At 48.5% G+C, this 25271-nt stretch overlaps 3 protein-coding genes across 4 annotated transcripts; 1 reads left to right on the forward strand and 2 right to left on the reverse strand.

Annotated features, from left to right (window-relative positions):
- Positions 1-11334: 11334 nt before the first annotated feature.
- On the reverse strand, positions 11335-13180 carry LOC127332613 (GEM-like protein 1). Its single transcript, XM_051358931.2, has 4 exons — positions 12931-13180; positions 12687-12788; positions 12292-12566; positions 11335-11736 (listed from the first exon to the last, which is right to left on the reverse strand). Exons 1-4 carry the CDS (start codon positions 13097-13099, stop codon positions 11560-11562), a joined length of 723 nt encoding a protein of 240 aa, XP_051214891.1. The 5' UTR covers positions 13100-13180; the 3' UTR covers positions 11335-11559.
- Positions 13181-18672: 5492 nt separating this feature from the next.
- On the forward strand, positions 18673-22439 carry LOC127332614 (auxin-responsive protein SAUR36). The gene is made up of 2 exons (XM_071825338.1): positions 18673-19026; positions 22314-22439. The coding sequence occupies exons 1-2, from the start codon at positions 18673-18675 to the stop codon at positions 22437-22439; spliced, it is 480 nt and encodes a 159-aa protein (XP_071681439.1).
- On the reverse strand, positions 22061-25007 carry LOC127332615 (uncharacterized). Of its 2 annotated transcripts, none has more exons than XM_051358934.1 (2): positions 23010-25007; positions 22061-22801 (listed from the first exon to the last, which is right to left on the reverse strand). In XM_051358934.1, exon 1 carries the CDS (start codon positions 24918-24920, stop codon positions 23028-23030), a length of 1893 nt encoding a protein of 630 aa, XP_051214894.1. In that variant the 5' UTR covers positions 24921-25007; the 3' UTR covers positions 22061-22801; positions 23010-23027. The 2 variants fall into 2 exon arrangements, with proteins under 2 accessions (XP_051214894.1, XP_051214893.1); XM_051358933.1 differs by having other exon boundaries at positions 22061-22806.
- Between the last annotated feature and the right edge of the window lie 264 nt (positions 25008-25271).

The following is a 25271-nucleotide window of genomic DNA, read 5'->3' on the forward strand; positions in this document are numbered from 1 at the left end:
GGAGGCGTCGCTTTCGAAGAGTCTGATTTTCAAGTGTTGTCTTGGTGGTGGTTGTATTACTGTTGCTAGGGCTATGATGCTGTAGCAGGACTTTTATTTCTTAGTTTTCTTTTTTTATTTTTTGGCATCCCGTTAATCTCGATCTCAACTCAACTAGCGATTTTTTTGATAAAGATATTAATGCCAAGATGATATCAAATACATCCAAAAAGAAAGGAAAAAAAGACCCGCCGCGGAGATTGAAGGCTCGCATTAGCATGATCAACAACTGTTGCAAATCTATACCTAATAATAAAGAAAATAAGGTTTCTTGTTGGTCCGTTTTTTATTACCCCAGTTTTTCAGTTGAAATTACAGAAGGCTGCCACCGCCAAGTGAAACAAAACGATTCGGTTCTCATCCTGCGAGAACACGCGTGACGCCCGTCCGGCAAGGCCCGAAGAAATCCAGGCTGAACATGCTCTATGTCGTATTGCCGTGCCGCACTCGAATCCTATCGAATCTATTAAGACGTGCAACTATCAAACTCGATTGATTTCGTTCCCCTTCCCCACGATAATCCGTCCGTATAAGGCCACTCTTCGACTAGGTGCGAAGAATCACAGGATTTGGCCAAAGCGGCCGCGCCTCAAATCGAGGAGCGCCGCCATCGGGAGCCACGCCTTGATTTGCGCAAGGCGCCGGGGATTTAACGCAGGATGTTGATTTGATTTGCTGGAGACTTGCTTCTTCACCCCCGCGGGCGACAATGGTTGGCACAACCAAGTCTCGAGAGTCCGGAAGTGTGTGCCTCCGCCGTTGCTCCTCGTGCAGGTCCATCGCACGCAGCTGCTGAACTAATCCAATCGGGAGTTAACTTGTTGCATAGAGAGCGGCAAGTTCGGCAGAGGATCTGCAAGCAGCCTGTGCGAGGAGGCAGAGATCAGGAGGCGTTGATAAAACAAGCCGTGGAAGATGGTGCTCGATCCGCGGGCGGTGATTCTGTTTGGAGCTGGAGATACAACGTTGCACTATGTGGATCCGAGGAGGTACAGAGCTGGAAGGAAGACTGGGGCACATGGTTGGCTTGGCGGTGGTCTCTGCTGCTGCCTGACATCAAAATTATCATGATGAGGATTGGGGTTGGGGACTTTATCAGCAAGAACATATGCTGACTTTGGACTAGAGTGTGTGCGCGCATTTTTTCAAGGATTTCTTAATCAATCTTCTGAATTCGAACATCTGTTCCGGCAAAGCCGGCCCAGCAAAGCCGGCCCGGCAAGGCTGTCGAAGAAGTAGGCCAGGAGTGCGTCGAAGGCGTTTGCCAATTGCCATTGAACGTGCCGGACAGCGTGTTGGTCTGGAGGCCACGGTCCCGGAGTGCGTCAAGGGTGGTGAAGAGGCCGGGAGGGTGCATGCGAGGTTGGATTCTTGAAGTACAGGTTGTCGACCCGACTTGGGCATCGCGAGGTGAACGCCGACCGCAGCTCCTTCTAATCTCGAGCAACGTCCGCGGCGAGGTGAACGCCGACCGACAACTCCTTCTAATCTCGAGCAACGTCCGCGGCGCCGTGGCTGTTTGACGGCGCTGGACTTCGCTCTAGCCGATGGCTCACGATTCGTCCTGCACGGACGGCGCAGGTGGCCTCAACCCGCGTCCAATGCCTTTCTGCCAATCAGTTGTTCGATCATTTTTTTATTCGATCTGTTGAGCACGAATATAAACACAGCATGAGATTGTGTGCGTGGCCTTGGTACTCGCCCTTCGCTGGATTTACCTTTGTTTATGCAGTACAAATAATTCGACTCATCCTTCATATTTTAACGAGTATACGACCTTCTACAGATTGTGGAGAACGCAAGACTAGAGATGTGAACCACTGCCATGAATGTGGCTACGCATCACCCACCTGAGAAAGGCCACCAATTTATTCTCTCAATCTCCTAATTTTTCGGTGGCAGATGCGTCATGCTGTTCTGCACTTTTCTATTAGGATCAGAATTGTTTGTGCTCACCATATGTCAATTTTAAGTATTTAACGGTTAATTAAGCCTGATGGAATTTTGGCATAGCTTAATAATTGGGTGTTATACTTCAGATTTGTAGATACATATTTGAAGTGGAAGTGAACAAATTTTCAATGGCACATGTTCGGAATTTCGTTCAAATGATAATTTGAACAAGTGACATATTTGCGCTCCAACCATTGGAGGCAGAAATTTTTGTTCGGACTGCTTATTTAGTGACCGAAGGTGATTATTTATTTTTAGCGTTAAAAGCGTTGGAGTGAGGAAGGTTCCTTCATGTTTTTGTGAGTTACCCTCTCAACCAACTTCATGTCAACGTTGGTCAAATTTGATGTCAATCTGTTGAAGGCCTCGACGTCGCCGGTGTTAGGTGTAGTGGATGATGGAATGAGCATCGAATATTCACATCCAAATGATTTATCTATCTTCTACTCTACTCCTTGATCTAAAGGAAGCGAAGGCCTTTGCGAAGTGAGGTTATGTTACGATGACGACGCCTTGCTGGCGCTGGCGCAGGTGCATTAGGTGGTGTGGCTAAAGAAAAAGGTGGGGGAATCGGTGGTGGCACATCTATCCATGATACAGATTTTTTCTTTCCCGTTGCAACGCACGGGCATATTTCCTAGTCTATACCTAATAATAAAGAAAATAAGGTTTCTTGTTGGTCCGTCTTTTATTACCACCGCTTTTGGTCCAAATTACAGCACCTGCCACCGCTTATGAAATATAAAAAACGGTTCGTACTGTTCCGATCTAGAAAAAGAAGACACGGCCCCTCCATCGCTATGCCGCCGCCATCCCCTGCCACTCCGGCAACCCGTCCTTAGGTGAAAGCTGCCGGATCTCCCCCAATCCCCCATCCTCCTCACTCGCACGTGCTCGCCGGATGACGCCCCCCTCCCTAACTCCGCGCGACCGGCCTGGTATGGGACCCTGCCATCGCTAGCTCGCAGGATTTGGTCGCCTTGAACTCGTGTTGTCTCATCGATAACTCGAAAAGTGATGGAGGCAGCGGGTATACCGCATCCGTTCTGTGAAGCGCCATCGTGCTCTACTTCTGCTTGGCCAGATCCAGTGGCCCTGGAGGGCACATGAGCATGTGGCTAGGAGGAGCTCGCATGCGGCAATGGCCAGGGCGGCAGCTGGGTCCAAGGTCATAGGTCGGAAGTCTAAGTGTAACTGGCGTCTAGCGAGGAGCAGTGGGCATGGGTGGCGTTAGTGGCAGAAAAGGAGCCATGTCTAGCTTGAGAGTTGAGACACAGCCGCATGCGAGCTCCAGGCTTGGAGCAGCTCCACTGATTTTCTCCCTTTTTTTTTTTTTTTTTTGCGGGTAACCACTGATTTTCTCCCAAGGACAGGGTCAACACGAATTTGTGCATCTCTGGTCAGTATTGATTTGCACCAAGATAAGGAGGTGGGCTCGTGAATTTTAGAGTATAGTGTTAATTGTAGCATATACAGATGTACTCTATTTTCAGTACTCTATTTGTTTGACTTCATGCAAATTAGCAGATGACGCTACGTGCCCGCAGCATCTTCAGATCCTGCAGTGTATCCAGTTGCTTACTGTAAACATCAATCAATACTTTAGTTCCGGTTCATTTTAATATGCTTCCCTTTAGTATATATAGTGTGCTCCGATGAACACAATATGGATTCTGTTCCTATTTGTTATAATGGCTTTCTTGATAAAAGGAACATAATCAACAAAATTACTATTACATGATGTGTAAATAACAAAATTGATAAAACTTAGTAGGAGACTATGTCCAGCCTCCAGTTATGATTTCATTATTTAAGCACACCAACTTTTGATAGATCGGTTTCTACTCCAGTATTCGATTGATGCACTAGGTACACAATAGGTAAAAAAAAACAGTCTAACTCATCACGTGTCTTCTGTTTGTAACATACAAGTCACGCCGAATGCGGTGATCGGTGAAAGTTTGCTACACTTGACGCAGATTGAGAGACGACCGCAACCAGTCGGATAATTTTTTTCCCCTTTTGTTAGGTATTGCTTCGTATGCCTTAACAAAATCAGATCAGAGGAGTTATCTTTCCGCGGGAGTGGGTCCATCCACGTCAGCGGCCGTCGAGCAAGCCGGTCATCATCTTCTCCGATAGGTCGTGGCCCTTTTGTCCTTCTCTCCTACGATAGAGCGCCGTTGCCGACTCAGTTGTGCAACATCACTCTTCACCGCCGCTGACCGCCCGGAGATCTCCACCGCCAACCCTAATCCTGTCTCGGCCCTCTCTGCTTTGACATTTCTGCTTGCCTCATATAAAAAAGCTCGCCTCTCATTCTGTAATTTTCACCCCATGACTAGAGGTGTGAGTGGGCATTCCATTTTATGATTCTCTCCCGGTGCAACGCACGGGCTTTTTTCCTAGTCTATACCTAATAATAAAGAAAATAAGGCTTCTTGTTCGTCCGTCAATTTATACCCCTATTATTTCTCAAAATTACAGCAGCTGCCACCGCTTAGTTAAAGAAAACGCTTCGTCTATGGGAAATGCTGATGATCACCCGGGGGATCAAACGTTCCATCGTCCGCCTCCTGCCACGCATGCGATGCAACGTGGGTTCTCTCGACACGCGCACATGGTGGGCCCCATGAAAACTGAGCGGTGGGAAATTCCCAACCTTATCTAGCTCCGCGCACGCACATGCCAAGAAGCAGAGTAGTTATCTTCTACCTCCGTTCCTCTTGCTCCCTTCGCAGACATCTCCATGGCTAGTGGAGCGCCGCGCGCGGCCGCCACACCCTCGCCCGCCTCTCCTGTACGAGGTCGCCGTCTCCCCCGACTTCCTCCCCCTCGCAGCCGCCGCATCCTTTTCCACTCCACGCCAAGCTCTGGCTCCGCTGCGCGTGGCCGTCTTGCTCCCCCGACCTCCTATACTCCAGCCGTCGTGCCCTCGTTTGCCCATCCTGAGCTCCGCCGGTCGAGCATATGTCTCTCGTACGCGCGGCAGCCTCGACGTCGCCTCCCCATCGACCGCGCGGATTCCGTGTCCCGCCGACGAGGGCTCAAAGGGGATGCTACCTTGGCGGCCGGTAGTAGCAGCGCCGCAATAGTCAGAAAGCAGCCGCGGAGACCGATAGCCGGGCGGCGCAGAGTAGCAAAGAATGCTGCCATTCGTAGCAGCCGCGGAGGCTGTTGGTAGCGGCGGCGGAGGCCATTTGCAGCACAGGCGGAGGCCGTCGGTAGCAGCAGCTGCCGCCGTTCGTAGCATCCGCGGAGGCCGTCGGTAGCTGCGGCGGAGGCCATTTGCAGCACTGGCGGAGGCCGTCGGTAGCAGCGGCGGCGGCCCGTAGTAGCAGCCACGGAGGCCGTCGGGAGCAGCGGCGGAGGCCATTTGCAGCACTGGCGGAGGCCGAAAGTAGCAGCGGCGGTGACCCTTTGCAGCAGGGGTGCTGGCAGGAAGTAGCAGCGTGAGGTCGTGCAGCGGCGGCGGCCGCCGTTCGTAGAGCAGCGGCCGCCGTTCGTAGCAGCAGCGGCCGCCGTTTGCAGCAGGGGCAACGGTCGCTCGCAGCAGTGGCGGAGGCCGTGGGTAGCAGCGGGCGGCGAGCGGCGGCCGGCTTGGCACGAATCGATGGTCGGAGACTCCACTTCAGGCTTCTCCACGACTCAACCGAACGGATGGACGAAGACGGCGACAGGCTGGCGTGTTTTTATTTATTTTTCTACTATAGTATAGGTGGAAACGTTTCCTGGACGGTTTTGATCGTTTGCATCCTACGGCTGGCGACCCGGGGGATCGGAGGGTTTGATCCCCCGGGGGACGCTCAGCACTGTCCTTCGTCTATACGGTCTGTACCGTTGTACGTCAAGTCGAGTTGAGGCCCATGTACCGGTGGCCTAGCCCAGGTTATACCTCAAGCGGAAGCATCAAGGGCAGGGTCACGCTCCGCCACCACTCCTGGCCGGAGTTCGCCAGCGGCTGCCGCGACCATCAGCCAGATCCACAGCCTCGAACCGGGTGCCAACGCCCTAGCCTCGGTCACCCTCGCGTCTCCAACACGAGCACGGGTTGTGTTCTTCGATCTCCTCATAGAAAGGACTCTGCCCCTCGACCGAAATCGAAATCCAGCGCGAAGTCCCGCCGGAATTTCTGCACAAGATCAAGATGGATATTGCCACGGCCGAAGTTCCGCCCCAGCTCGACATTGCCGACACTGAGAAGGAATTTGGGGATGGGCGGGCGACCTTGGCGAAGCTGAGAGGGGGCCTTTTGCTTCCGGTGCGTTATGGAGCCGAGGTGATCGATCTGCTGCTAATTCATGCTGCCGGTAGCTTTGTTGTCTGGCCATGGATAGGGTAGGGGAGTTGAACTAGCACCTGCACGGCAGGTCAATGAAAGTATGCAACTATGCAAGGGCTCTCATCACTTGGTTTTGTCAGGCTTCGCGTGTGGAGCTGCGCGGCGTGGAGTAAGCGCGGAAGGTGTTCGATTATATGCCCCTTTGATATATATGTCGTGGAATGGTCTGCAAGAGTTTCTCAGCATGAAGTCTTGTTAAACAGGATCACGGATGCAGGAGTTTCTCAGTATGATGGCCGGTGAGGTTCGGCCTGTCGAGTGAGTTCAGCTTCGCCACTGTCCTAACTGCAATGCAGTACACTATCTTATTCTGGTATCACTAGAATCTTTTTCTATGCAGTTTTTTTACTGAATGTGAACTGGAGATGTGATCACGTTCACTTGCCTAGGAAGAATCAAGAATCTCTTCGATGCAATCATAAATAATGATGTTGTATAGTGGACTCATGTGATTTCTGTGTTTATTCCGTATAGAAACTAATGAAGTGCCATTTCATGTCTCCATCTATGCAAAATGTGTGTGCTGCTTGTGCAGCCCATACACATCGCATCAAGTTTTTTTCCACTTTGTTGCATATGAGCTGAATCCTAAACGGAATAATACGAGGTTCCTTTTCAGACGGGATTTTGGTAATGTAATTTGTTTTGAGAAAAGTCCAGTTTACCACCCTAAATTTGTCCTAAAGTTCAGTTTACAACACTTAACTCTTATTTGTTTTAAGTTTCAAACCTAAATTTTAAAAACCGTTTGGAATACACCACTTTCACCGTTCCTAACTGGTTTAAGCCAATTTTATATACACATCAGCCGGGTTTATCATGTATTTTAACTAAACATACTCAGTACATGTATTGAGATCTCACATGTGAGATATACAAGAAAGAAATATGTTCTCGCTGACTGAGAACATACAAACGCGCATTCGTTGATTTTGGTATACCAGTTCTAGCATGCATGTATGAGGAGGTACATACAAATATGGTTATATTTTAACTCGGGCGTTGATTTATCGTACATGAAAAAAGCGAGGTTGCAATAAAAACAATGAAAGGGGTGTATTCTGAATAGTTTCTAAAGTTTGAGGTTGAAACTTGAAACAAATAAAAATTCAGGGTTGCAAACTAAACCTTGAGACAAGTTTGAGGGGGTAAAGTGGACTTCTCTCATTTGTTTTCACTTTTTTATAACGTATTTTTATCAAATAAAAGCTAATAAAATTAATATACTATATGAAAAAGGTAAACCCGCTCTCAGCTTCCTGCCGGCGGACTCCCGCACTCCTCACAGCCTTGCGCCGGTGGGTGGTGGCCTCCCACCCTTGGCGTCGGCAGAGTATTTCCTATCCCGTTGCAGCGCACGGGCATGTTTCCTAGTATTCTAAAAAAAACAACTGTTGCAAATCACCTATCGTTCGACTCACAGTCATCACGTGCACGATTTTAATGTGGATATTGCCAGACAATTAATCTACATGCACACAATCATATTCTCCTCATCCTTTGCGAGATAAACGATCTCAACTCGATACGAGCATGAAAGATACCTTTAGAGCCTAGCCGATCTTCAAACACGACAGTCTTGACAGTCCCCACGTCAACACGTTGATAATCGAGACCATGGAGTTTCCAATGTCGATGTATCCAAGGTGTTGGCCTTCTGTAGTTGACATGGCCAGTCAACAAGATGCACGTCGTGGCGAAACAAGAGGCATCCAGGACCTTGATGGCAACCATAAGACTGCGCCATAGAGGTTTTGGACTGATGTGTCAGAGGAACTTGAATGGGCGCAGAAGTGGGGTAATCCTCAAACGAAGGATGCTCTCCTCGCAACAGATTATCACCTTGTGCAGCCCGCCTGATGAGAATCAGCCCGGCAAACCACGCTCCAACCTAGCATGCCGCATCTCATCTTGCTAGGACCAAAGGGCCAGCATCACCCACAGCGCGCACCACGCCAGAGCATGAGATAGGCAACACATCTTTGCATCTCAAGCACCGCGCACACAATGTTGGAACCAATCTGCCAAGACCATGGGGTGGCGGCGTATCTAGGGGTGCGTTTGGTTGCCTGCATCAGTTTACTGCACCACTGGTGCAGCGGGAAGGAGCCCCTGCGCGTCGCAGACGGGCCATAAGCTATAAAAGCCACGTTGTTTGGTGGTCTGCATAGAGTTTTTTTTTTTGCCCCGTGGAGATTTAGGGTCTGCCCGTTTGGTAGGTCGGTTTTCAGACCTTGTAGCAGCCCAGAACGGCGCCGCTATTGTTTGGTTGCAACCCAGAAACTACTTCTGCTTACCTCTTACCTTCGATGGTGAGGTTACCAGAGATCAATAGCACAAGCAAGAATAAAATTCACAGTTCAGATAAACCTAGCACTGATCATAGTTCAAACACGGTCGTAGTTCACGACACAGGACGATCATAGTTCAACAGACGATAGGAACAACAACTACACACAAACCAGGTAAGCTTCAGACATGACTTTTGAAGACGACATACCTGGTGGTGTCGCCATGGTAACGACACATGGTCATCACCTCAGTGCAGGTGTGGTCGAAGATGACCACATTGTACTGGAAGGTGGACACCTTCTTGAAGACGAGGAACTGGCCTATCTGCAGCTGATGAGAGACGGCGAAGGCTGCCCACCCCTGGTCGATGTATGCGTCATCGACTTCTCTTACCGTAGTCATCCTCCAGTAGCAGCCAGTGTTGGTGGTGACGATGATGTTCAAAGGGATTTCTCCGAACCACCTGACGAAATCATGAGGGATCCGTAGCCGGTTGAAGGTTGGCTTGAAGATGATGCGCAGGAACTGGTCCGGCCCTACGTCCGGCTGGAAGTGGCCGACGTTAGTCGCCCTTTGCTTCTTGGACGGTCCCTCGTCGGGGGTCTCAGGTGACACAAGCTTGAGCTTCTCAGTCTGCCACAAGAACACATGCCATTAGAGGTGTGCCTACTCACAAGTATATAGATGAAAACGAACATTGGAAACATGTGATGCCTTATATATTGGATCACACGACACCTCAAGAGACTGCCCTTAAACTAAGTCTAGTGTGCAAGAAATCACACACCCACAACTAAGTTTGAGGGAAGCACCTTGCCTTCCAGTGTGCCATTGTTCAATCAGTGACCAATGCACTAGACAAACAAATGAGGCCTCATATATTTGATCACACGGCAGGCAAATGGACTTCCCGCAAACTAAATCTAGTGTACAAGTAATATGGTACACACGACTAAGTTTGAGGGGAACACCCTGCCTTCTGTTGTACCATGGTTAAATCATTGGCCATTGCACTAGACAAACAAAATGAGGCCTCATATATTGGATCACATGGTAGGCAAAGGGACTGTCCGCAAACTATGTCTAGTGTGCAAGTAATATGGCACACACGACTAAGTTTGAGGGCAGCACCCTACCATCCGTTGTGACATAGTTAAATCATTGGCTATTGAACAACTGAAGAAGTACAAACATGGAAAGCAATGTAGCATAGGCCTCATACAATGATCACATATGGAGGAAATGTTTGATCTGAACCAATGGCATGGTGATGTTCAGACATGCCATAGGTTCTGATCAATCATCTCCTCACACTATGGTTACCGGTTACAATCATCGGCCTAGTTCAATCAGAAAGTACACAATCTACAACAAACTACCACAACTCATTCCGCACAACAATCTCAACATGCTAAACCTCACCACAAAAAACCCTTCCCCTCTTTGCATGCACAGTAAGATCTGGCAGTTTCACCAATCCAAAACCCGATCTAGGAAGGATCTACCGCAATCCGACACTGTAGTAACAGATCTAAGCAAATCGTGACAGTGAAAAGTAAGAACTGGGCAAGAACACCAAGAAAAGGGGACGGACACCTTGCAAACGTCAATCCAACCGCTATCCTAACGGAAACCCTAGCAGGTCTAATGTGCATGTCGTTGGAAATACCCGAGAATGGCATGTGCTGCCAGAACGAGTACGAAGGTGAGAAGGAGAGGTCGTTACCGCCATTGTTCCGATCGAGGACGAGCTCGAGGTCGCGGGCGAAGTCGAGATGCCGATGAAGACTGCGGAGCAGATTGCGGCCGATGTCGCGGTGCAGCTCGCCGATGTCTCCTCCTCCGGTACCGGTGCTCCTCCGTGCGGCGGTGCGGCGGATTGGTCGGCGAGAGGGGAACCGCCGGGTGATGTGACAGTTTGGGGGAGGTCGCAAGTGAGTGAAGGAGAGGGAGCGGTGAGCCTAATTATGGCGCGTGTTCCCGAAGGGACGCAGCGTTTTCGCCTCCCTTCTCCACGCGTGCAGGCTTCTAGGCGCAACGGGCCTGGTCCTAGAGAAACTGACATTTCGGACGTTCCTCCAGGACCTGTCCCGGGGGTGCTTTAAAACCCGGTTCATGCAAGAACGCAGTGGGCTGCAGGTATCCAAACGGACCGAAATTTGGTAGGCAGATACGAGCCAAGGTCCATACAGGTTACCAAACGCGCCCTAGGACTTGAGATAGGACTCAGAGATAGGGATGAGCGTCATGGGTCAAAGGGGTGGAAAGGAATGGGCAGGAGTGCCCACCGCTGCCGTCAGCCGGTGCCGGCCTCCTTCCGCGGCGGTGTAGGGCGGTGGCGTCGGGGACCTCCGGAGTCGCCCAAACAGCCACCCGGGAGGCAAGCGGACTTGGCTAAGGCCTGTGCTCTTGGTTTGAATCTGCTTGTAGGCTGTAGCTATGTTGATCGCAGTCTTCAGAAAGTAGCAAAATCGATCATCATCTTGACCATGTGGCACTGGCGGCTCGGGGAACTGCACGATGACTGCATCTTTAGAGACGCACTCCCAGATCGCGCTGGCCTGGTTCGCTCAATGTTCGAAGAAGCAGTCCGTGGTCGCTCGTTCGTGCCAGCCTGAAAACACACATGCAGATTCTGCCGCAAGTGTCAACCTAAACTGAATCTGAACTCTCCAAACATATGATTAGTGGGCTCACAACACATATGATTGAGCTTTCGAAAAACAATACATATGATTAATTCACTGTGGAAGAATGAGCGCAGCAAACAATACAGGTTCCTCTGATATTTACAACACATCTGGACCGGAAAAGTATCCACACTACTGATTTATGAATGCACTGCTTATTTAAGCCCGAGATTTTAATTTTAACCAAAGTACGCAAGAATGATCTATAGACACAGCCGGATACATGTGACACGGAACCAATGACTAGGCGCTGCCACTAGCAGCCTCCTGGAGATACTTCACAGCACTGTCGTAGTTCACGAAGCCCATGAACCAGAACTCATGGTTATCAACAGAAACAACCTGGATGTACCTCTCTGCAGGGTTCTGTTGACTTGCGGTGGGAGTGACTGATCTCAGGTGAGGCACGGGTAGAACTACCTGTAAACGCATTACAGATATGAATATGATCAGGCGCAGTATGATAATGAAGAACTTTGTTATTTTTTTCATTGTGGATGATCCAGATGAGCAACAAAGATGAACAATGTTTCCATGCCTTCTTGAATACTAGTATTATGGAATTTACAGGTTAGCAAAACATTTCAGATCATTTGCTCTGTCAAATCAGAGTATCAGACAGAGTTTGACAACGTTTCCATGCCTTCTTCAATACTAGTAGTACGGAATTTGCGGGTTAGCGAACCATTTCGGATCATATGCTCTGTCAAATCAGATAGAGTGTGACAAAGTTTCCATGCCTTCTTCAATTCTAGTTGTATGGAATTTGCAGACCATTTCAGAGCATATGCTCTGACAAATCAGACAGAATTTGACATCACAACACACAAGAGTGTGATGGAATGATGTGTTTTCCCTCTAAGGACAATTCTAGAGTGGTAAAGATATAAACAATGCTCATTTCTAGTCCAAACTCACTTAAAACGCATAGCTGGTGCACATTCTGACGATAAAAAAGAAAAGGCGTCGCCGTACCTTGTAGATGGAGGAGGCGGTCTTGTTATCCTCGGTGACATACGCCACCGGGCTGTCACTGCAAAACGCAAGCTTGGCGGTGGAGACGTACAGGACGCCCATTATCGGACCATGAGAGGTTGAGAGGTAGCAGGCGTAGGCCTTCTTGAGCTTCTCGTCAGGCGAGCACTCGAAGGTCTGCTGGAATATCTTGTCGTATCCGCCTTCCGATATGACCTTGGATATCTGGGCGATCCTCCCCATTGCGGCGTCCGTGATGCTTGGCCCTGTTTTCACTGCAGAGGTCCGCGCGAGTTCATGGGTCAACGTGTATGTGTAGGTGCTATATTTAGATAGTAAAATGTATGAACAGATATGTGCTGAACTGAAGAACGAACACACGACTGAGTACTCACGGTGCTGCCAGACGTCGCCGGCGATGCCCTCGGTCTTGCGGGCGGCCTCGCTGAACCTCTTCCCCGCCTGGCCGAACATGTCCCTCAGATTCTCCCTGGCGCCTGCAGCAAAGAAATCCCCCCAAAACCACAGCGATCAGCACAAACACTAACCATCAAATTCAGCCCCGGATCGAACAAGAGCGGAAGCAGCAGCAAAAGAGCAGGACGGCAAGAGGTAGCTAGGCGGTGGCAGGTGACTGACTCTTGGGGGGCGGTCCGGAGGACGGCGAAGGCATGACGTAGGGGTTGGTGCCGGCGGGCGCCACGACCGGCGGCGGCGGCGTCGCGAGGTCCTCCGGGGACATGCGCGGGTACGCCGAGTCCTCCGACGGCGGCGCTGGCGCGCGGGCGACGTCGTGGTTGGGATCCATGGGCGATCGGCGGGAGGGAAGAGGAAGCGGGGATCGGGGAGAATTGAGCAGCAGCGTGCAGAGTTGACGGCAAGGAGAGGGACGTGGTGGGGGCGCGACACGTCGAAGCAATCAAGCGCGTGAGAACATAATTGCGTCCAACTGGCACAAGTAACCGACACGCTCAGTCCCAGCCGCGTCGACACAGCGTCAGCGACACCGTCCGTGTCGCCGGCCGTCGGCTGCCGCGGCGCGCTCCATCAACGGCTCAACGGCCTCAACCTGCACACAACTGGAGTATAGTTTTCTTTCTACCTGTCAGTTGCACGCTAGTCGTAGTATAATGTATAGTTAGAGCATCCCCACTCGTCTCCCCGACGAGGCCCCGAGCGACGTTTTTTACATCCGGACGGCGAAATTCGGCCCAGTCGCGCCCCCGGTTCCTCGCTTTCGTCCGGATTTGGCCCTTCATCCATCCGATGATCCCACGCCAACCCCGGTCTCCCGGGGTTCTATCGGGGAGTCCGGACGAGTGAAAAGCGGGGAAGGGCCCGATCTGTCGGCGACTCGATACACGAACCCCATCGCCACCTCGCTCAAAATCTCCCCCACCCCTCGTATCTCTCTCGCCGCCGGCACCATCCCGTCGGCTTGTTGCCCAGATTCCGCCGTCCCTCCTTCCCCACCTGCCTATATTCCGCCGTCTTTCGACGACGGCCTATCTGGCTGCTCCTCCGCCGGCCTGTTTTCCGACGACGGCCTACTCCTCGTCGTTCGCGGCTCGGGTTGCCTCGACCACGCCCGTCAGGTGTTCGTCCATTTGCCTCGCCGGCCATGGACTCAGACGAAGAGGAGGAGCAGATGTTCGTCGAGCTTATGCGAGAAGAGATAGCAGCCGCCGCCCAAGACGAGGAGCTCATGATGATCCTCGGTTGCTTGTCAAGCATGTACGCCGGGGTGGCAACTGGTCGACGTGGTGGGTCGGCACCAGGTCGCCAGAAGTGCAAGCCAAGACAACGAATGGAGGGCTATTGCATGTTGTACGCCGACAATCCATTGCACGGTGAGAGTGTTTTCAGGCGTCTTTTCAGGATGAGCAGAAAGCTATTTCTGCAAATTGTGTATGCCATCCGAGACTTTGACCCCTACTTCAGATGCAAGGCCGATTGCACTGGCTTGGTTGGATTTTCGTCACTGCAGAAGTGCACAGTGGCTATGAGGATGCTGGCATATGGAGCTCCCGGTGATGGTGCAGATGACTATCTTCGGATGGCGGAGTCCACCGCCCTTGATTGTTTCTACCGGTTCTGCAGGGCCGTCATAGCAATGTTCGGGGACTTTTACTTGAGATCACACTCAGAGGATCCTTGCAACAAATGAAGCTAGGGGTTTTTCAGGGATGCTTGGAAGCATTGACTGCATGCATTGGAAATGGAAGAAACTGTCCGTTTGCGTGGCAGAGAATGTACAAGGGTCACAAAAACGGCTGCATTGTGATACTTGAAGCAGTGACTACCCATGATCTCTGGATTTGGCACTCTTTCTTTGGTATGCCTGGATCCAACAATGACATCAACGTCCTAAACTGCTCCCCGATATTTCCAAGCTTGTTGAGGGTCATGCTCCCCCGGTGAACTATGTGATCAATGGTCGGCAGTACAACAAAGGATACTACCTTGTAGACGGTATCTATCCAAAGTGGGCAACATTTCTGAAGACTATCTCGAAACCTAGCACCCCCAAACTTTGCGAGTTTGTCAAGAAACAAGAAGCTTGCCGAAAAGACGTCGAGCGTGCATTTGGTGTCCTCCAGCAGAGATTTGTTGTCGTCCGGTTCCCCGCTATGACTTGGTCCAAAGATCATATGTGGGAGGTGATGAACTGTTGTGTGTGCTTACACAGTATGATTATTGAAAATGAGCGAAAACATTCGGTTCCTTTGGCTGAGCAAGAAGCACCATATGAGAGAGAGGGTCCTCTTGCACAGCCTAATCACCAGGTGCCGACATCATGGGCCGCCTTCATTGCTATGCGCCAGGAGATTCGAGACTCTACAATGCATCAACAGCTGCAAGATGATCTGGTGGAGCACATATGGACGCTCCGAGGCAACGCCAACTAGTCTGTCTTAATTTGTTTCAAAACTTGTGAATTTGTGTGCTTCATTTGTTTCAGCACTTGTTAAACATTGTACTGATTTTCGCCGAATTTGTTTCAGCAATTTTCTGACTCTTGTTCGCCGAACTTGTTTAATTTTATGTCGAATTTGTTTGAAATATGTCAAATGGGCGAGGTTGGGGGTTTCCTGCCGGGGGGGCGGCTGGAACTTCGGCGCTCCCCAGACCAAATTTTCATCCAATCCGGACGAAAAATTTCGCCGAATTTGGGCGTGCAGAGCGCCAAGGAGATGCTCTTATATGCAAAGGTTAGTTGTATGGGTGAATTAGCTGACTGGTGGCGAACATCTTTTTCAGAGAGACTCACAGCTGACACAGAGTAGTAATTTGGCAGACACAGGATCAAAGCTTCCGGGTGGTAGACAAGAAAAACAACACAAAATTGTGACTGAATCATCATTCCTCCACGCAACACGAAGATGCACGCAATTTCTGACGATCCAATCTTTCCAATTTCCGGCCAAGGCGTTGGGTGTGGTTTCCTCTCCCTCCGCTTACCACTCTGGCGGCGACACGACTGAGGGGGAACCTCGTTCCTCCGTTCTGGACTAGTAATTAGGGTTAGTTTTTATCTCCTATGGTGCATCGTTGGGATGGTGGGAGCGGCGCCCGGGCAAATAAATCTGCCACAACTCCACTCCCACACCGGCGGCGACCTTCACGGCGGTGTCTCGGAGTTGTTGGCAACGTGTGCTTGTCGATCTTTCAGGTCGGCTGCTTGGTCTTCTCGCTATTCTTCAGATCTGGCGAGATCTGTTTCTCGACGTGTCACTGGCGTTTGTCGTTGTCCACGATGGCGCTGGGGGCCGGGGTGAGGTGGTTCTTCTGGACTAAAAATGTTGGTCCGAAGGTGGTGGTTATGCCGTTCTTCTCCGACTTCGTCGATGGGAGGCAGCATATCTTGGTCCAAGACAGCACGGGGATGTCCCCCGGTCGACGTGCCACAACGACATGTGCCTCGCTGCTTGCAGCAGGCCTGTTCATCGACTCACAAAGCCTAGTTGGCGATGGTGCTTTTTTGGATCTTGCAACGGTGGAGGCTCGGCGTCTCTTCTTGGGATTGGACGGCGGCGTTGGGATTGGACGGCGGCTGCTAGCTATAGTGGTTGCAGCAAACTCTAGGGATCGTTTTGTATTTCTCGATCTTTTAGGATTTTATCTGCAAATTCAGGATAGTCATTTTATCCCGGTTTCTCTTTTAGTTTCCACATGTGTTGCTTCATGTAACTTGATGTTCAATGCTCTCAACAAAAAAATTCTGACGATCCATGCCAAGAATTTTAACTTATAATTGAGAAGAAAAAAAGCTCCAAAAGGTGAAGCATCTAAACAAGATATTTCCTGAAATAACAAAGCGTGTGGCGTCACACTAGCCCGCATTTTTCAGTGCATAAACCTACCGCCAAAGGAACCGCTCAACTAACACAACCTGAACTTGCAAAGAGCACAACAAAGTATGCCCTCACTTCCCACTGCAAATCCTCACAGGGCAAAGAAGAAACCTGAAAAAAAATGTTAGAAGAAATCCGGTGGATTAATTCCTTGCAAGTTTTCTAGCCTGACATAGATAGAAGGAGAATGAAATTCTGCATTGTCTCAGTTTCAATGAAATGGTTCGCAGTCTTCCTGCTGCCACTGTGAGAAAATTACTATGTGATGCACATGCACTTCTGCTCTTGCAAGGTTGCAAGCACTCTTCACATATTGACATGCACAAGTACATGAAGGATTTGAAGGAAACCTAGAACTAATTTGGCAAAATGATATGGGAGAGAGTTGAAGAAACCCTAGTACTCGCAAAAAAAACTAGAATTAATTTGGCAGACTATCAATCAATAAGGTTCTAGGTAGTCACATAATTTAATTTTTTTAGCCTGTACTGAAGTTCATAACAAAAAAAATATATGTGTGCATGTCATTAGCAGCTCTTTCCAGCTTATGTCCCTATTTTATAGTTTTTTCTGATATTGTTTCTAACAGTATATCTGCACTCATGCATCTAAGGTTTGAGTTGAGCAATGTGGTCCAAACGAGCTGCTCATTTGATGGTGATCAGAGAGATGTAATCTTGTAGGTCATTGTAGCAAAGTCGAAGAAGAAGAAATGGAATGAATCTGTAATCAACTGACATGAGATACCACTGATCAAACATACCTTCAACTAAATGGACATGTGGAACAAGTGGTTATGGGCAAGTATGAACAACTGTCAGACTAGATATCAACATCACGATCAGGGGCCAGTCTATATATTTCACTTCACTAGGATATCATCAAGCAGGCCAGTATGGCAGCACACTGTGATGTCCAAGGCTCCAAGCACCCAAAGCAAACAATGCCAATAAGTGGCAAACTGGTTGCCCAAGAGAAATCTAATCAGTATCGCACTGTTTGGCCTTTCACTGGCAGCATTACATGTTCTGAGCTCATGACACTGTCCCTTGCGGTGCTATGATAGGTGCTCTTAAGTTGAATGATGCTTCTCTTCCTCCTGACCTATAAATCCATCAGCTAAGGGTGTCAAGTGGGATCCCACTTTTGTCCCACTTGTAGTATAATTTGACTTTTTTAGTACAAATTTTGACATCAAAATTTGAACTACATAGTACAAAATGACATCCCACCGGGATCCCACTTTGACACCCTACCATCAGCTGAGCCCCGTCACCTCATCAGTGCATCCAAACAGGCTAAAGTAGCACTACTACACCTAGCCAAGAAAGAAAGGATGGAATGGAGACCACATGACACGAGATGCTGGACTGGAGACAGGAGGACATGCATGGAGCAGACCATGGGCTGAAGAAACAGCACATCTGTCAAGCAAGTTAACTCACGCAGAGGCACGCCATCTGACTGATCAGCATCAAATCTGGGACAGAAGGTTCAGCCACAACCGGTCAGACCATGAACGAGTTCCTGGTCATTATTCCGACACGTTTTCTTTTTCTTTCAGCTCATCAAGGGCCAATTCGGACCTCCCCATAACAGCACAGTCAGCAACTCTGATGATATCTCAACTGAATACATCCATATCTGAAGAGCCGAATAGATAATGGAATTGTCCCTCACCAGCTTTACCATGCGGCCATGCCGACAGCTGATATGAGAGCAAACCAATGATTTGATGCTACCGCTATTGGCTCCGGCATGCACCGAACACTTGGCCCCGACACAAATTAATCCAAATTAATCATGCAGCAACACTGCATGCGCCGATCCCATGGCCTTGTCCCTTGCCAACTCTTCTCAATGACAACAACTCTTCACCTTCACGACGCCCTTCCCCCTTGCCTATAAATTCAGCGAGTGGCTAATCTCAATGCCATCACTTCATCAGCTCATCCACAACCAACTGAGCATAACAACACCCATACCTCACTTCTCTAGAAACTCAAAAGCAAGACCAGAACCAACCATGTTCAGCGCCAAGAGACTTGCTCCATTGGCAAAGAAGTGGCAGAGGATGGCGGCACTTGGGAGGAAGAGGGTCACAGCGACAACCAAAGAAGATGAAGAATCATGTTCCTCAGTAGCGGTCAAGGGCCACTGCATCATGTACTCGGCTGACGGGAAGCGTTTCGAGGTGCCATTGGCGTACCTCAGCACAACTGTCCTTAGCGAGCTCCTGAGGATGTCCCAGGAGGAGTTTGGCTTCACAAGTGATGGCAAGATCACACTGCCTTGTGATGCCACAGTGATGGACTATGCCATGTGTTTGGTCGGCAGAAATGCATCTGCCGAAGTCGAGAAGGCATTGCTGAGCTCAATGGTGACATCTTGCCACCACACTGTTTCTGCGATGCCAACTGCTGGAGCCAGACAGCAAATTTGCTGTTAGTAAGCCCTGAAAAACACACAGAAACCATGTTGTTGTATTCTGTTTGTTGTAGTTTATACCTGGATAGTGTAAGAGAGTTAGATAATAGGCAGTAGGAAAAGGAACATATTATGTAGAAGCCTTTTGATCATGCAAGCAACCGAGCAGGTACATGGTCAATCAGCACTAGCCATCATTGTTTTACTTAGATTTACGTTGAAGACAATGATAAATACGACTCTTCTTCTAAATGTGAATAGTTTCATACTGCTGCACAGGGAATACAGAACAAGTTTCTTCTGTACAATCTAGCTTGTAAGTTCGGGCCTTAAAAATATCATACAGACTCTGAGAAAGTGCACATGAAAGACTTCTGATCTAAATAGTTGCTCGTAATTTCCGTTCTTTGATTCTTGAAAAAAAAATTCACTTACCACGGTAAGTGAAAAAATAGATAGCAGTACTACTTTCCTAATGTGGGATTTCCCTATTTGTTACATATTTAAATAACAAAGACAAATTTTCTTTTTAATTGACATGGCTGACCTACTACCTCCTAGAGGGCAATAGGTCATCATAAGCAATCTATACCCTCACATTAAAAGGAATGGGTGGTCCAGAATGGTTCTGGAGCATCTCAAAACCAACTTCATTTATAGCTCCAACGGGCCGGATTAATGTATCTAAAAGAGTAGAATTAGTAATATTAAAACGCTTTCAGAAGTCACGATGATGCCCAAAGCGCCCTATTTATGTGGAATTATGACATTGAACTTTATGCCGCGGACAATTAGTCTATAATAATCATGCTATACATCTGCCATATCAAGATGGCATGTCAAATAGTTTAGTAGGACAAACACAGGTATATTTATTTATCATTTTCTAAGATACTCGAATACAAACTAGTTGAAAAACTGCAAGTAATTCATTTTTTTGGTAGCTAGATATTTTTATGAAAGTGTGCATACTTTAAATCTATGGAAGTTTATTTCTTGTAGATCTTCCATTGCATTTCCATCGAGAGTGAGTTGATGGATAACCCACTGAACAAATTAAGCTCGTACCCGCTGCATGTAAATGATAACAGAGGTACCACGAGGAAATGCATATTTTCAAGGAAATCCTTTGCTGCTAATAATCTTGTTATATCTTCTTACCATAGTCACACAAAGAAAACCTCATATTAAGGGCTTCTAGAATGAGCAGCATATACAGCTGTTCATAAAACACCAAATTATAAGGTGTCCAGGACTGGCTGATTTTTTAAGATGGACCAAAAACTTGTTTGAGCCAATAAACTTGCCAAGAACAAGAATGATCTCTAGTCCCGTAGTAGTGCCAAGCTGATTCTAAGAAAGAGCATACTGGAATGCCTTCAAATGTTAAATTTAGTAGCAGTGTCGTGCAGATTAAATGGCCCATGATAACTAGTCAAGCCAAATACAAACTCCACCCGAAACTTCATAATGTATATCACAATTGCAGGAGTGACAAAAGGTAAGAACTTGTTCAGCGTAATGAAGGGAAAGGTTGGATTTCACCACTCCCAATAATGACATTGCCAATTTCCCACCCATGTATCACTGGTATGTGGTTAATGAGGAAAATGTCACGGGGACATGAGGTTACAAACAGAGATCAAATTGCCAATCCCTGGAGCGAAAAATGCCACAATTCCCAAAGAATAAAAATATTGCACAAAACCATAAAGGCATGAGGTTATACTCAGTAAATAATAATATATACAAGGAAAACTTAATGACAACACAATGTCGAGAAGCCATAATGGAAACTACTAAATACTAATGAGTATATCAAGTATAATTCAAACAATTTATTTATGTGTTCCCATCTATATTAGATAATAATAAACTCCTTCAAGCAATTGATACAAAATTAGCATATAAGAGATTATCACTGTCAAGGTAGTAACCGTATCTTCAAAAAAGCAGAGTTAGCATGTACGAAATGAATATACCTCTTGGACTGTCTGGAACAGCTTTAGCAGAGGCCTTAAATATAACCTGTAATACGTCAGCCAGTATCCGCTGTTTGTAAATTTTATAGCTCGTTATCTTAAGTTCTCTCCTTTGCTGTAGTACTTCCACCTCTGAATTATATACGAGCCCTTCATACTTCTTTTTAGCTTCAGCTATCTCTACTTGACATGCCAAAATAAGCTGTTCTCGCTGGCAAAATACAAGCGAAGATTGATGAGTAACACCTAAATAGGGTGTAACTGAAATAAGACAAAATACAGAAGTAGAAGAGTAATTAAAGAAAGTGACCTTCTCTTGATGCCTCTGCTATCAGATCATGCAACTTTTGTAATCAACTCAACTCAATTGTAAATGGATTTGCTTCAAACCCATCATCAGCCAGAAATCGCCCAGAAGTGGAGCCTGTTGGCAGCTGAGTGTCTGACACTAGAACACGTGATGCCCCTAGACTGTGAACCTCAGTTCTTGCCGAATGAGCGATCATGTGGTGAACACTCAGGATATAACTTGAGAACATCCTCAGGATAAGAAATACTGAAGTACTTAAAGGAGGAAATGGAAGAGAAAGTATGTTTTATTTAGCAGTATGAGGTGAGTTTCATTAGTACAAAACAAGCAAATGATGCTTAACTATTACTTCAAATTTTAACACACTTGAACAGATAAAATGTTAGAAATGGCCATAGGCCTGAAAATGCTCAATGAAATGTAAAGTCAATACTGCATTCATTACATGCTTATTATCATAGCTTCAGCTAAGTTCACAAACTATGGTTTGTAGCTGGTCGTATGACCCAGACGAAAGTTCAGAGGAAGCGCTAACAAATGGATGCCATATGCAAGAACTAACATATGACACTGTTCTTCAAGTTGTATGTGTTGCATCAATTAACTCAGCCCCTTAGAAACTTAATCAAAGATTGAAGAACACACATCAAAGTATAAGCACAAATCCAATCAAGTCCGCTTGACGTCTGTTAAAGTAAGACCGCTGACAGCCGAAAGTCTGAACCATTCTTTTCCTCATGGCAATCAGAAGGCGTGTCTTCCAACACCTCATTCTACAGTAGCACCAAAACTGATCTGACACGTCGAACCAAGTTTGTATGGGTTCTCTTGCTACTTATCCACTACCATGACACTATGACAGTGTATTGTGATGCACCTGGCATGCACCAAATAGTTGGCGTCATGTCAATATCTAATCCCAATCACCTTGCCTTAATCTGTTTGCAGCATTGCAAAACTGTTGCTGGAAGGAAGCGACATGTAACACAGCCAGCAAGTTCAGGGGCTCAGGGCTTGATGCGTGACGGTGCCATCGACAACTCCGTCACAACTCAGGCCGAAAGGGTCTGGTGACCATACCACCTGGTAGGATACCAGTGTAGATAGGTTTGGTTCAAACCCACACCGAACCTGATAAATTGAGCAGATTTGCAGTTTGGGTCAAGCGATTTTAGTCGGTTGTGAATCCTGTGAATAGCACTAGAAGACTTGGTTGTTGGCCTTATAAAACATGGTCAGCCCTATGAACCATGGTCACCCTTGTGAACTACGAATTGAGTATCCACAACTTTTTTGAGGATACTGAATACCATGTGAAATTTGAAGACACTATTTAACCAACAATCACTAATAAGTGTGCGCCAGATTTGATACTTTGAGTAGGTGCTTTTATGCTCACACGGCATTGCTGTCAGCTCTGCTTTTGATGTTACAGCCTGCACTGGAACATTGAGAAGAGAAAAGTGAATTAAGCAATCACTGCAATAATCATGAGGAAGATAGGTACATTATATGCAATAACCATGAATGTGATGATTCATCAACTTTTAGGATATGGGCCAACTGAAAGTAAGTTTTGAACAGATCTAGACCAAACAAACATACATTAGATTTCAAACATGAAGGCAACAAACGCACAAGCACCTGAATTGGGTTGAGAGATCAGCAACCAGCGGGAGGGTCAAGTTCTGTGCCAAGTTTATGTAGCATATTCATTACATCACGGGGCGGAATAACGTCGCCTTTTGCTATTTCTGTATCAAAGCCAGGCAATCTTTGCAACAATGCTTGGCCTTCGTTGCTTGCTCCCAGAGAAGAGAGGATAGTTGAAACAATTTTTGCATCAAGTGCTATATCCTTGGCCAACATTTCACGAACTAACTCGAGTACCTTCTCTGTTTCCCCTTTAGCTCCGTAACCTTGGATCAGTGAATCAAATACAGCAACATCAGGCACAAAGCCACTAGCAGTCATCTGGTTAAGCACCCCCTTTGCTGCTTCTAAGTCTCCAGATTTTGCAAACATGTTGATTAGAATAGAATATGTGACAGCATCAGGAGTCAACCCCTCGTCAAGCATATATTTAAGAAACTCTTCTGCAGTTTTCTTGTCCCCTAATTTGCAAGCGCCGTGGATCATAGTGCTATATGCAACAACATCTAGTTTGAATTTCATATCAATTTCATCGAACAAAACCCTAGCCCGCGCCATCATGCCTTGATCACACACAGCTTTAAGATAAGGAATGTAGTGAACTAGCTCAGGCTCTATCCCGCGAGATCTCATCTCGGACAAGAGACTTTCCACACGGTCAACATGCCACATTTTGCAGAAGCCATTTATCAGTATGCCGTAGGTGAATGAATCAGGCTTCAATCCAGAACTAGCCATCTCATTCATCATCTGCATAGCCTTGTTTATCTTGTGGACTCTAAGGAATCCCCCAATCAGCAGATTAAACGTCACCAAGTTACACATGCACCCGTTCTCAGCCATCATGGAACGAACTCGGACAGCCTGCGACATCCTACCGGTCTTGCAAAGTCCATGTATAACCGAGTTGAACGTCATCACATCAGGCTTAACCAGAGTTTCACCCTGAATCATCTCCTCTAGCAGCCCCATCGCCTCGTCCATCTCGAGCACGCCAGATAGCCCTGCGATAAGTGTGTTATACGTCACGGTATCTGGCTGCACCCCCTTCTCCAGCATGTTCCTCCGCAGATCGAGCGCCTCCCTCACAGCCCCGTCCTTGCACATGGAGTTGACGAGCACGTTGTAGGTCACCACGTTTGGCTCCAGACCCCGCTCCACCATCATGTCCATCACACGCGTTGCCTTGCTCACCTTCCCGTTCCTGCACAGGCTGTCGATCAGAGCAGTGTACATCACAACATCCGGCTCAATGCCCCTGTCGGACATTTCCTCGAACACCTTGCCCACGCTCTCCCACCTCCCAGCCTTGCAGTAGCCCTGGAGCAAGCAGCTGTAGACGACCACGTTGGGCTGGATGCCGTTCTCGCGCATCTCGTTCAGCAGCTCGACGGCTTTGTCGACGTCCGCGGCGTCGCAGAGGCCGCGGATGAGCGTGCCGTAGGTGACCACGTCGGCGCGGACGCCGCGGGCCTGCATGGACCGGAGCAGCCCGACGGCCGCGGGGCTGCGGCGGTCGGCGCAGAGCGCGCGCATGAGGGTGGTGTAGGAGACGGCGTTGGGGCGGGACGCGAGGCGCGGCTCGTGCGCCATGGCGCGGAGGAGGAAGAGCGCGGCGTCGAGGCAGCCCTGCCGGCAGAGCGCGGCGAGGACCGTGTTGTAGGAGACGGCGTCGCGGACGGAGGGCAGCGCCGAGAGGAGCGCCGGGGAGTCTGGGAGGGGCAGCAGGCGGAGGAGGTGGTTGAGGCGCGCCGCGGCCTCGGCGCGGCCGCGGCGGAAGACGACGGCGAGGAAGGGAGCGGCGCGCCTCGGGACTTTCCGGGAAGGTTCTGCGGAGGCGATGGAGGCGGCGACCGCGACGAGGGCGCGGAGGACGCCGGGGCTCGCGTGCTTCCTGGTCATGGCGGCGACCGCAGAAGAAGCGGCGCGGCGGCGCGGCAGAGGGGAAGCTCGGTATTGCGCGGGCGCGGGTGTGACTGACAAGTTTGTCAAGGCCGTGGCGGTGTGTTAGGGCCACTTATGAGATATTTGCTGGCTGGGCTTGAACTGACGATGGGCTTATTGCCTCATCTAGTGACTACACGTACGGGCCGGAAGCCTCATTGTAATGTGTGGAGGGCTAATGGCCCATGGACCAGCAGTGACACGAAGCCCATGATAGTTTTTTTTAATGTCAATCTCTCAAAGTATACATACTCCTGTATATTTGAATTTTTGCCAAAAGGGACCACCCACCCCAATTTATTGTCAAAA

Source organism: Lolium perenne, chromosome 2, assembly GCF_019359855.2.
Source record: "Lolium perenne isolate Kyuss_39 chromosome 2, Kyuss_2.0, whole genome shotgun sequence".
Taxonomy (NCBI): Eukaryota; Viridiplantae; Streptophyta; class Magnoliopsida; order Poales; family Poaceae; genus Lolium; species Lolium perenne.